General features: G+C 51.0%; 1 protein-coding gene across 9 annotated transcripts in view; it reads right to left on the bottom strand.

Moving 5' to 3' along the window:
- CEP164 (centrosomal protein 164) overlaps positions 1-12,466 on the bottom strand; it is a 75,828-nt gene extending 63,362 nt beyond the window's left edge. For 7 of the 9 annotated variants that reach the window (XM_089313063.1, XM_089313068.1, XM_089313071.1 and 4 more), the window contains exons 1-2: positions 12,338-12,466; positions 739-841 (exon numbers count right to left, since the gene is read on the bottom strand). In XM_089313063.1, the coding sequence (XP_089169189.1) occupies positions 739-820 (82 nt within the window). In that variant the 5' untranslated portion in view covers positions 821-841; positions 12,338-12,466. The remainder of the gene's footprint in view (positions 1-738; positions 842-12,337) is intronic. The other 2 variants (XM_089313087.1, XM_089313089.1) reach the window with 2 other exon arrangements.
- Between the last annotated feature and the right edge of the window lie 259 nt (positions 12,467-12,725).

Genomic DNA, 12,725 nt, shown 5'->3' with positions numbered 1-12,725 from the left:
TCCCATACAGGTGCTGGTTCAAGTCCTGGCTGCTCCACTTCCAAGCCAGTTCCCCGCTAATGCACCTGGGAAAGCAGAAGAGGACGGTCCAAATACTTGGGCCCCTGCACCCACATGGGAGACCTAGAAGAAGCTCCTGGCTCCTGGCTTTGGCCTGGCCAAGCCCTGGCCATTGCAGCGATTGTGGCCCATTTGGGGAGTGTACCAGTAGATGAAAGACCTCTCTCTCTCTCTCTTTCTCTGTGTGTGTGTGTATGTGTGTGTGTATATATATAAAATTCTGCCTTTCAAATAAATAAATCTAAAAAGCAACAACAAAAAAACCCACTGCTTTATAAGTTTGTTCATAAGAAATTCGGTCTGTCCTGCCTCAGGACCCATAGCACATCGTGACATCCCACACTACGTCTTCACTTACAGCTCACTATTGATGTAATTCAAGGTTAGCAGAGTTTTTCTGTAAACGTGGGTCAGACAGTCTCTGTCACAATCACTTACCTCTGCTGCCATAGCATGAAGGCAGTCGTAGACACAGAAATAAATGTAAGTTGCTGCTTTCCAAAGAAATACATTTATAGAACCAGGTAATGGGCCAAGGCAGGCCCATGGGCTACTGTTTCCCAACCCCTGATCCAACTCAAATATCATAAGCAGTCCTGTGCATGCACCATACCTTGCACTGGAAGAAACAGAAATAAACCATTCACATTCCTGCCCTCAAAGAGCAGGGCCTCTTACCTTCCTCGCTGGGTACGTAGGTCTCATCATAGTCTTCCTCCAGAATCAGCTGGTCCCCTATGCGCATGGGTTGTCCGGCCATTACTGGCCTGGGCTTGAACACCTAGACCCCAGAGACCCCCACACAAAGAGAAAATTAGTGGTCCAGCTTAGAAAGGTTAAAACTAGAGCTGGGTAATGGGCCACACCAGACCCTGCAAACCAGCATGGCTGGGGCTCTCCAGGCACCGGGGATGGTGGAGGGTGCAACCAACAACTCAAAACTCGAGCCTCATGGGCTCTGCGCCTGGGCAAGCTCCCAAGACACACCTCTCCCCGGCGTACCACACACTTGGCAAGCCACAAAAGACTGTATGCCTTGCTCTCATAAGAGTGACTTCATAGCCCTCCAAATAGGAGAGTTAAAGCACTGGACCTCTAGCTAGAAAACCCTGGTGATTCCAAATTCACCAGCAGCACACGCCGGTGCCTGGTCACACTCTCTCAGCTCGTACCCTCTTTGATACCCAACAGTGCCCTCCGGGAACCCACAATCCAGGGCAGGCAGCATCACAAGTTCACCAGCAGAGGACAGCACCAGGGGAAACCTCCTGCTCCAAAGACACTAAGACAGAGTAGCAAATTTCCAGTGCAGGTGTGAGGAGGCTGACAAGAACTTGGACACAGAGAAAGGCCTTCTAGACAGAGGGAACAGTGTACATGGCAGGGCTGGGGTGGAGGGCCAGCTCCAGGGCTGCCTACGAGCCTCAAGCCTGCGCTGTAGCAGAGGGGAGTCACTGAGGACGGCAGTGAAAGACACAGGGCAGCCTTTTTTTAGGACAGGAACTCTGGTAGGACTGGCGCGGCGGCATGGGAGAAATAAGAAACTGGTATCAAGAGAATCACCTCAGGAGGCTGCCATCCAGGGCTACACTAGGGCAGAGGCAGAGGGATCGGAAGGGGATGGACAGGCACGACAGACAGAGGGATGTCAGTTAGGCTTAAAGGGACTGGGACGTGGAGGGCAAGGAGTGGAAAGGAGCTGCAAGGCCCTAGACCATGCCCCCCTAACTTCATACACTGAAGCCTTGACATGTAACGTGTAGCTGAGAGGGTACTGGGGAGGTAACGAAGGTTAAATGAGGTTGCAAGGATGGGCCCCTAACCAATAGGACTGCTGTCTATACAGGGGCCGTCACTTGGTGCAGCAGGTTAAGCCGCCACCACCCCATATGGGTGCCAGTTCAAGTCCCAGCTGCACCACTTGCAATCCAGCACCCTCCTAATGCATCCAGGAAAGCAGTGCAGGATGGCCCAAGAACTTGGGCCCCTGTCTCCCACATGGGAGACCCAGATGAAGCTCCTGGCTCCTGGCTTTGGCCTGGCCCAGCCATCAGGGGAGAGAACCAGCAGATGGAAGACCTCTCTCTGTCTCGCCTTCTCTCTCTGTAACTCTGCTTTCAAAAAATAAATAAACCTTTTTTTAAAAAGAGAGAGAAAGACTGGAACGCTCTTCTTCCACCACCTGAGGATAGTACAAGAAGGCACTCATGTGCCAGGTAGGAACCAGGAACAGACCTCAACCTGGGTCTCGTGGCTTCCAAAAATGTAAGAAAATAGTTTTCCAGGTTTAAGTCATAGGGTCCATAGCATTTTGTTGCAGAAGCCCAAGTGCCTAAGACAGGAGGTGTCCAGGTCAAATGCAAGGTTCCCAGCCCCAGGGATGGGGCAGTACCAAGTTCTGCATCTGACATGCTGCCCTAGATCTACTCCCTTCTGCCCACTCCTGGCCCACCAGCACCTTAGCATGCACAGCCTGGTGACACAAGGCTGGGCTGCCCTATGAGCTGGCTGCTGGGAACAGCCCTGCTCCCAACAGCTCGCCCCGCAGAGCAAGGGCAGGCTGCACAAGGTAGTCCTGACCTCTCCTGTCCCCGCTCCATCAGATGCTGCCAGCGCTTTGCCCAGAGCAGTGACCATGAATAGCCCTGTTCAAGTACAAGACCCCGGCTTCACCACGGGGTCAGGATGTGGCCTGGGCAGAATGTTAGGGAAATGACTGCATCTGGTGACTCTGAATTCACTCCAAAATCCCTAGAGATAAGACAGACCCCCTGCGGTCTGGTGTTGTGGCCAGTAGTTTAAGCCTCTGCCTACAACACTGACATCCCATACCAGAGTGCCAGTAAGGGTCCCAGCTGCACTGCTTCTGATCCAGCTCCCTGACAACGTGCCTGGGAAAGCAGTGGAAGATGGCCCGAGGGCTTGGGTCTCTGCCACCATGTGGGAGACACAGATGGAGATCCAGGCTCCTAGGTTCAGCCTGGCCCAGCCAGGCTGATGCAGCCATCTGAAGAGTGACCCAGAGGATGAAGATCTCTCTCTCTCTCTCTCTGTTGCTCTGCCTTTCAAATAACTCTTAAAAAGAGAAAAAGAGAGAGAGAGAGCGTGAGCCCATGGGACCATTCCCATGGCCCCCTCTGTACCACGACAGCTGAGAGACGGGCAACAGAGGTGTCCTGCCTGAGGACTCACAGTCACTGCTGCCTCAGTCTACCAGACCTGAAGAGAGCCAGACTCTGCCTCTCATCCCCACTGCGCCACCTCCAAACAGGCAGGAAAGACCAAGGGACGAAGGATTCTTCTCTGCAGCCCACGAGTTGGAGTGGAAATCTACTCCCGACTGAGGCCCCGCAGCATCCCGAGACACAGAGCTCCAGCCTGAACAAGAGGGCCCGGCCACCACCCACTCTGAAGAGCTGAGCAGAAAAGAGCCAGCAGCCAGGGCAGCAGGTGGGGCTCACAGCCCTGCTAACTGAAGACGTCACCTGAAGCCTTAATCCTCTAAATCAGAGAAGAGGGAAAGAGAAGAGGAACAGATCCCTGGGCAGGGAGGATTCGAAGGCAGCCCCAGCATCAGTGTGAGCACACGCACTGCAAGGGAGTCCAGGCAAGTCTGCCTCTGAGAAACGTTACCTATTCCTGCGCACAGCTCATCCCAGAAAGCAGGGGACACACATGATCCCTGTCCTCGTGGCAAAACTTCCAATTAGCTATACACACTCTGATCTCGATTCAACTCCCGAAAGCTCAGGAACAATCAGGAAAATCCAAATTCATGGGTCATCCAAGTTTCAAACAAATCTTCCAGAAAAAATAAACATACAGATAAGCTGAATTCCACCTTCTCTTTTGCCTTACCCAGCTTCAGAAAAGATATAGGCCAGGGCAGGGCCAAAAGGGCAAGAAGTTACAGGAAAGAAGAGAATGGAAGGAGAAATCATATTTTTTAATGGCTGCTAGAGACCACTGACTCACTCGGCAAGTATCTGCTGACTTACTCGTAGGCACTGGAGACGCAACGGTGATTAACAACAGATTCCGTGTCTCTTCTCTGGAACTTCAGTCTAGTGAGGACTGCGACCAACCAAACCATCCTAGATGAACGTATAACTAAAACAAGGCAGGCACTCTGAAAGGAATGAGCCTGAGCAGACAATGTGTCTGCTGGGAACTGCAGTAGACAGAGAGAAAGAAAACATGTTCCAACAGAGGGCGCAGCACGTGCAAAGGCCCCTCAACAGAAAACACCACCAAACAAGAATAATAACTGGGGACGAGGCTGAGGGGTAAGTGGGAGCCAGCCAATGCTGAGGACTTGACCTTTTTCCTAAGAAACCAGAAGCCAGGAGAGGGTGTTCCCAGATACACATCTGGGGAAAAGAATCCATCTGGTGGCCATTGAGAACATACAGAGAAAGAATACAGACTAGGGGCCGGCGCTGTGGCGCACTAGGTTAATCCTTTGCCTGCAGCGCCAGCATCCCATATGGTTCTAGTCCCGGTTGCTCCTCTTCCAGTCCAGCTTTCTGCTGTGGCCCGGGGGAGAGCAGTGGAGGATGCTTGGGCCCCTGCACCCGCATGGGAGAACGGGAGGGAGCACCTGGCTCCTGGCTTCGGATCGACACAGCACCAGCCGTAACGGCCATTTGGGGAGTGAATCAAGGGAAAGAAGACCTTTCTCTCTCTGTCTCTCTCTCTCTCTCTCTCACTGTCTATAACTCTACCTGTCAAATTAAAAAAAAGAAGAAGAAGAAGAAGAATACAGACTAGAGAGGAAGTCAGACTGGAAGGAAGAAAGTAAGAGTAGGTGCAGGGAATGAGGTAAGAAACCAGAGAGTCCAGGGGAGAGGGGATGATGGTAACCGAGGAAGGCAACAGAGGATAAGCCAACGACACAGCCCTCAGATGAGATTTAGCACGTACCCTGCTGTTCTACTCCAGGCCTGCAACCACCAGGGACATCACTAGTCAATCAAGGCACCCCAGACCTGCCTCAGAACCTGCAACATCGTCTCCAGGGAGCAGTTACCAGCAGAGAGGAGATGAAATCTGCTGACATGCACTTGCTACCTGGCCTGAGACCACATTCAGCCTTTGAGTTGTGGAGAGGTTGCACAGAGGTCATTCGACTGCACTCACTCATCTCTTGCCAATCCCAGGAGGAAAAAAAAAAAGAAAAAGGAAGCCTTCTTAGCTAACTTCACCCTTTCCTGTCCACCCAGAACCAGCTCCACGTGGAGGACACACTGTGCACAGTTCACAGGCATATGTCTCTCCATATTACCTTTTACCGCAAGGACGTTTCCCACCTCTCCTGTCAAACCACAATCTTCTGAGAGCCATCCCTTCTCCTCTGGAATTGTCCAACCAAGCCTAAAACAAATCTGGGTAAACTGCAGGAGCTCAGTTACCACTATGAATTGCTAACTTAGACCCAAGGAGCATCAGGAGCTGCAGGAGCCCAAGTAGCTCGGGGCCAGCCTCCCTTCCCATGCTAAATTTTCCATCTCTATGCTTTAAGTGACAGCACAGTGGTCAAAGCACAGCTTTGGGAATAGCAAACCTGGATTCAAACGCCAGCTCCCTCACCTACCAGCTGTCCAGGCCTCCACATCCTCATGTGTATAATTCAAACCACCATAATTTATTTCAAAAGGCTGCTGGAGGGTAAAACAAGATAATACTTGAAAATGACCTACCACAGTCTGCTATAAAGTAAATATTAAATAAATTCAGCTAGTATTACTGAGGTTATTGCCAATTCCATGGAGTTCAATAATCCTTCAAGGTTTTCCAAATATTAAATCATAATCAGTTTCCAAAAAGTTTTCCCAACTTTGGAGCCAGCACTGCAGTACAGTGGGTTAAGTGGTCACCTCCAACACCAGTAGCCCATATGATTGCCAGTTAGTATCCCAGTTGCTCCACTTCTGGTCCAGCTCCCTGCTAATGCACTTGGGAAAGCAACGGAAGACGACCCAAGCACTTGTGCCCCTGCCACCCACCTAAGAGACCCAGATGGAGTCCCAGGCTCCTGGCTTCCACCTGGCCCATTCCCAGCCATTGCAGCCATTTGAGGAGCAAACCAGCAGATGGAAAATTCTGTCTCTCCTTTCTCTCTGTAACTCTACTTTTCAAATAAACAAATCTTTAAAAAAAAAAAAAAAATTCTGCCCCTAATTTGTCAAGTTCTGGCCTTTGGATCTATGGAGAGAAGCTGAGGCTTCTCTACTCCAACCTGAGCACTCCCAGGTCCCTCACATACAATACATACCACTGTTGCCCAGTCCTTCAGCACTGAGCTTACTGTCCCATGAGCACCTTCTGTGTGGGCAGCACAGCCAGAGTTCTGCACACAGAGAGCACAAATACTTATATGCACAATTAGGGTTCCCTATGTATTTATTTCTCCCACTCTGTTCCAACAAGAACAGGAATATCCAATACAGAAAAGATTTACTGGAGGTGGACTTCTGGCCTAGTGGTTAAAAATACGAGCACCCCATATCACAGTGCCTGGATTCTTGTCCTGGCTCTGCTCCCAATTCCTGCTCCCTGCTAATATGCACCTAGGAGGCAGCAGATAATGACACAAGTAGCTGGGTCTCTTCCACACATATGGAAGACCTGGATTGAGCTCCTAGCTCCTGGCTTCTATGGCCCAGAGCCATTGCAGGCTTTTGAGGAATGACCCAACAGACATATCACCCTATGTCTATCTAATGGTCTTTCTCTGTCTCTCAAATAAATAAATTTTAAAAAGGATTTACTGGAGGCCAGCAATGTGGCATAGTGGGTAAAGCCACCGTCTGCAGTGCCGGCATCCCTTATGGGTGCCCGTTCAAGTCCCGGCTGCTCCACTTCTAATCAAGCTCTCTGCTATGGCCTGGGAAAGCAGCACAGGAAGGCACAAGTCCTTGGGCCTCTGCACCCATGTGGGAGACCCAGAAGAAGCTCCTGGCTCCTAGACTCAGATCAGCACAGCTCCGGCCATTGGGGCCAACTGGGGAGTGAACCAGTGGATGGAAGACCTCTCTTTTTCTCTTTGCCTCTCCTCTCTCTCTGTAACTCTGACTTTAAAATAAATAAATCTTTAAAAAAACAGAAAAAAAAAAGATTTACTGGAAAGGGCATTACAGAAAAGGTAGAGACCTAGAGAAGTTAAGGGAGTTATAGGGGCCAGTGCCGAGGTGCAGTAGGTTAATCCTTCACCTGCGGCACCGGCATCCCATATGGGCGCCCATTTGAGTCCCAGCTACTCCACTTCTGATTCAGCTCTCTGCTGTGGCCTGGGAAAGCAGAAGATGGCCCAAGTCCTTGGGTCCCTGCACCCGTGTGGGAGATCAGGAAGAAGCTCCTGGCTCTTGGCTTTGGATCAGCACAGCTCTGGATGTGAACCAACGGAAGGAAGATCTTTCTCTCTGTCTCTCCCTCTCACACTCTGTTACTCTACCTCTCAAATAAAATAAGTAAAATCTTAAAAAAAAAAAAAAAAGAAGAAGAAGCAGCAGCAGCAGCAAAAGAGCAAAAGATAGTTCGTGTTTTTTTTTTTTTTTTTTTTAAAGAGAGAGTTGTAATGAGCACAGGTTTTAGAACACACTTGGCTTTGAATCCCTGCTCTGCACTTTACAAGCTGGGCAAGTTACTCCAGATTTCTCATCTCTAAAATGGGCAGAACAATGTCTATCTCAAAGTATTGTGAGGGTTATATGGTTTCAAACCATGGAAAGAGCTTACTAAAATACAGTAAGAAGTAGCATGGCTGTGGCACAACAGGTGAAGCCACCACTTGGGATGCCCACATCCTGTATTAGAGAGTTGGCGGCTGTGCTTCCAATTAAGCTCTCCGCTAATTCACCTGGAAGGCAGCAGATGTTGGCACAAATACTTGAGTGCCCCCCACTCACATGGAAGACCTGGTTGGAGTTCTTGGTTCCTGGCTTTGGCCTGGACTAGCCCTGGCTGTTGCAGCCATTTGGGGAGTGAACCAGCAAATAAAAGGTTTCTTTCTCTCTCCCCACTTCCCTTCACCATGCCTTTGAAATTAATTATATACATATATATATATATATACACACACACACACATATATGATGTACATAATACCCATATTCTCATATGTTGTATATATAGTAGTATATGTGCTATATACATAAATAAGCACTGTAGGACCTCGGGGCAAGCACTTGGCTCAGCAGGTAAGCTGTCACTTAGGGCACCCACATCCCACACTGGGAGGGCCTGCTTCAAGTGCCACCTCTGCTTCTGATTCAGCTGCCTGCTAGTGCACACCCTGGGAGGCAGCAGGCGACAGCTTAAGTAGTTAGACCCCTGCCACCCACATGGGAGACCCAGACCAAGTTTCTAGCTCCTGGTTTCAACCCTGACTCAGCCCTGGCTTTGAGTAAATCAGTGGATGAATGAAAGGTCTTTGTTTCTCTTCCTCTCTCTGCTTTTCAAATAAAACAAAAATAAATTATTTTGAAAACCACATAGTGAGGGCCAGTGTTCTAGTGCGGCAGGTAAAACTGCTGCCTGTGACACCACCATCCCATATGGGTGCCAGTTCGTGTCCCAGCTGCTCCACTTCCAATCCAGCTCCCTGCTAATGCACCTGGGAAAAGCAGTGAAGGACAGACCAAGTGTTTGGGCCCTTGCCACCCTCGTGGGAGACCTGGCTGAAGCTCCTGGCTGGATCTGGCCTGGCCCAACCGTGGCTACTGCAGCCATCTGGGGAGTAAACAAACAGATGGAAGATCTCCCTCTAACTCTGCTTTCCAATAAATAAAATAAATCAAATATATATAGTGGCTGGTTCTGTGACATAGCCTGTGACACTAGCATCCCATAGGGGTGCCAGTTCGAGTCCCAGTTGCTCCAGTTTCAATCCAGCTCCCTGGTAATGTGGCCATCTGTAGAGTGAACAGCATATAGAAGATCTCTCTCTCTCTCCGTCTCTCCCTCTCCCTCTGTAACTCTGCATTCCAAATAAATAAATAATCTTAAAATATATACATACAGTAAGTTTGGTGATAGATGTTATGATTATTACTCACATATTTAAAGGGTTTGTGGGGCTGGTGCTGTGGCATAGCTGGTAAAGCCACAGCCTGCAGTGCCAGCATCCCATATGGGCGACGGTTTGAGTCCCAGCTGCTGCATTTCCGATCCAGCTCTCTGCTATGGCCTTGGAAAGTAGTAGAAGATGGCCCAAGTCCTTGGGCCCCTGCACCCATGTGGGAGACCTGGAAGAAGCTCCTGGCTCCTGGCTTTGGATCTGGGCAGCTCTGGCCATTACAGCCATCTGGGGAGTGAACCAGCAGATGGAAGACCCCTCTCTCTCTCTCTGCCTCTGCCTCTCTGTGTTAACTCTTTCAAATAAATAAATAAATTAATTAATTAAAGGGCTCGTCCTACACTGCTCAAGAGGACAGTTCCTGCAACAGAGACTACAAGTTAAGGCCACCCAGACATTCAACTACCTCGTATTGGGAGTCAGTGCTGTGGCACTCTGGGTTAAGCTGCTGCCAGCATCCCATATTGGAGTACAGGTTCCAGTCCCAGCTACTCTACTTCCAGTCCAGCTCCCTGCTAATGTGCCCAGCAAAGCAGCAGAGGATGGCCCAAGTATCCCATCCATGCCACCCATGTAGGAACCCAGGATGGAGTTCCTGGCTCCTGGCTTTTGCCTGACCCAGCCCTGACTGTTGTGGCCACTGGAGAATGACCCAGCAGATGGAAGCTTGCTTTCTCTCTCTCTCCCTCTCCCTCTCTTTCAACCATATAAATAAATCTTTCTTTAAAAAAAAAAAATAGCACCTTTCCCAAGGTTTCATAGCTGGTAAATGTGCAATAGAATTCATCTATCTGAGTCCAGAGCCTGAGGTTTAACTACTCTGATACAGCCAGAGTGCAAGTGACAGTGGAAAGAGGGAACTCCAGAATGGGAGCCAGGGACACACGACAAAGGGCTTGGAAAGACTGACGCTGTGTCCTGCAGGATTTCAAGAGCAGACTGGTAGGACAAACTCACAGTTTAGAAAGACAATTCTGGGGCTGATGCTGTGCTATAGCAGGTTAAGCTGCTCTCTGCAATGCCAGCATCCCATATGGGCGCTGGTTCATATCCTGGCTCCTCTGCCTCCGATCCAGCTTCCTACTGGTGCACCCTGGCTGTTGGGGCCATTTGGGGAGTGAACCATCGGATGGAAGATCTCTCTCTCTCTCTCCTTATAGCTCTGTAACTGTGTCTTTCAAACAAATAAATCTTTTAAAAAGTGAGAGTGAGAAAAGAAAGACACCTGTGAATAGCTGTGTAAGAATTAATTAGACGGGGCCACTGCTGTGGCACAGTGGGTTAAAGCCCTGGCCTGAAGCGCCAGCATCCTATATGGGCACCAGTTCGAGACCCGGCTGCTCCATTTCCAATCCAGCTCTCTGCTATGGCCTGGGAAAGCAGTAGAAGATGGTCCAAGTCCTTGGGCTCCTGCACCTACGTGAGAGACCCGGAAGAAGCTCCTGGCTCCTGGCACCTGGCTTCAGATCGGCGCAGCTCCAGCCATTGTGGCCATTTGGGGAGGGAACCAACAGATGGAAGACCTTTCTCTCTGTCTCTCTCTCTGTAACTTTGTCTTTCAAATAAATAAATCTTAAAAAAAAAATTAGAGGGGCAAAAACAGAGGCAGAAAGACCACTTGGAAAGTTATTCTGAAGGCACAGGCAAGAAATTATGAGCTAAGGCAGTGGCTTTGAGACTGGACCAGAGGAGCTGGACTTTAGCATAGTAGACAGAACAGAATGCCAGTGGTTTATCCACCTTGGGATACCCATGTCCGTATCAGAGTGCCTGCCAGCTTCCTGCTAACAGGCACCTAGGAGAGATAGTGAATGAAGGTCCAAGCACTTGGGTTCCTGCCACCCTCACAGAGACCCGCATGGGGTTCTTGCATTCGGACTTCAGCCTGGCCCAGCCCTGACTGCTGTAGCCATTTGAAGAGTGAACCAACAAGCTGGCATCTCTCTCTTTCTGTCTCTCTCTCTTCCCCCATCCCCCACCCCGGCCTTTCAAAAAAATGAAAATATGCTGGTGCTTTGGCATAGCAGGTAAAGCTGCCGCCTCCATTGCCGACATCCCATATGGGCAGCAGTTCCAGTACCAGCTGCTCCACTTCCAATCCAGCTCTCTGCTATGGCCTGGGAAAGCAGTGGAAGATGGCCCAAGTCCTTGGGCCCCTGCACCCGCGTTGGAGACGCGGAAAAAGCTCCTGGCTCCTGGCTTCAGATCGGCGCAACTCCGGCCACTGCGGCCAACTGGGGAGTGAAGCAGCGTATGGAAGACCTCGCTCTCGCTCTCTCTCTCTCTCTCTGCCTCTCCTTCTCTCTCTGTATAACTCTGACTTTTAAATAAACACATAAATCTTTAAAAAAGAAAACAAATAAGTAAATTATAATTTTCCTACTTGATGCAACATAGTGAGAGGCGGAGGAGGGAGGAACCATAGCACTTCAGCCAGAACGCGGGGATCATCTCTTCACTTCCAGGCCTTGCCCATAAGCACCCACCTAGCTCACTGCTGAGAAGCCAGGACATGTTTGCCGCATATAACAGATGAATGAATTCCTCGGCTGTTTCAGTGATTGAAGTCCTTCCAGGAAACGCAAGAGGGGCAGATGCAGGGGATCGGGGAGGGCTGGCACATCTGAGCTCTGGACGCAAGTTTGGGCAGCGCGGCTGGGCAGGTGATAGCTGCAATTCTGGGTGAGATCGCCTAGCGAGGGAGTGTGGGGAGCAGACAGGAGGGGCTGCAAGGGGCTGAGGGGAGAGGGCGTCGAGGATGCCCAGCGAGCACAGGGCTTCCTGATGGAGAGGCAGACTTCTGAGCCAAAGTAAGGAAAAAACACAAAAAACTTTCCAACTTCCCCAGCCGACCGAAAGATGGCATCAAGTTGGGCCAGCCCGGGGTTGGGATGCGGGGGCGCTCCCCACCGAGAGGTACTCCGGCGAGGCTCACAGGGCCGGGCCTCCTATGCTACCCGGGAGCGCCAGCCAACGCCCGGCCAGCTCGCACGGTTGCCGGCGCCCTCTCCTCCGCGCGCGGCGCCCGGCCCGCGGCGCGCGGCTCACTCGCCGCCCGCCGCCCACCAGGCGGGCCGCGGCGGGACTGGGAGCAGATGCACACCCGCCCGCCCGCTCCTCTTCCACTCCTCCCTCACTTCCCGCTCGCACTCGCGGCCCCGACTCCCCGCCACCCTGGCCCTCCCTCCGGGAGGCCCTCACCTTTCCCCCACCCCGGGAGGTTCTGGACGATGGCTCCCGTCTCTGCGAAGCTTCCCCAGCACCACCCCGGCTCCCCGCTTCTAGGGACGCCGGGGTGTTGCCCTGCAGTGGCCAACAACCACTTCCGGAAAGGATACAAACCTAGCAACTGGGAATCCCGCCTCTGCTTGGAGCCAATAGGTCGCTGAGCGAGAGCTCTGGCATTGGATTGGTTCGAGTTCCTATCGACCTACGCGGGAGTTCCGCCCATTTTCCCGTGGCACAATGGGAGATGTAGTTCAAGATAGCTGATGGGGGGTCTGAAAGGGGTTCAAAGAGGGCCCTGAATTTAGATATGAGGAGGATTTCTTACAGAGGAGGGAAGAGCTTTTCATAGTATTTATAGAAA

The sequence above is a fragment of the Oryctolagus cuniculus genome, chromosome 1 (assembly GCF_051225735.1).
Source record: "Oryctolagus cuniculus isolate XC-2025 breed Fujian yellow rabbit chromosome 1, ASM5122573v1, whole genome shotgun sequence".
Taxonomy (NCBI): Eukaryota; Metazoa; Chordata; class Mammalia; order Lagomorpha; family Leporidae; genus Oryctolagus; species Oryctolagus cuniculus.
This window is presented reverse-complemented; position numbering and strand designations above follow the sequence as displayed.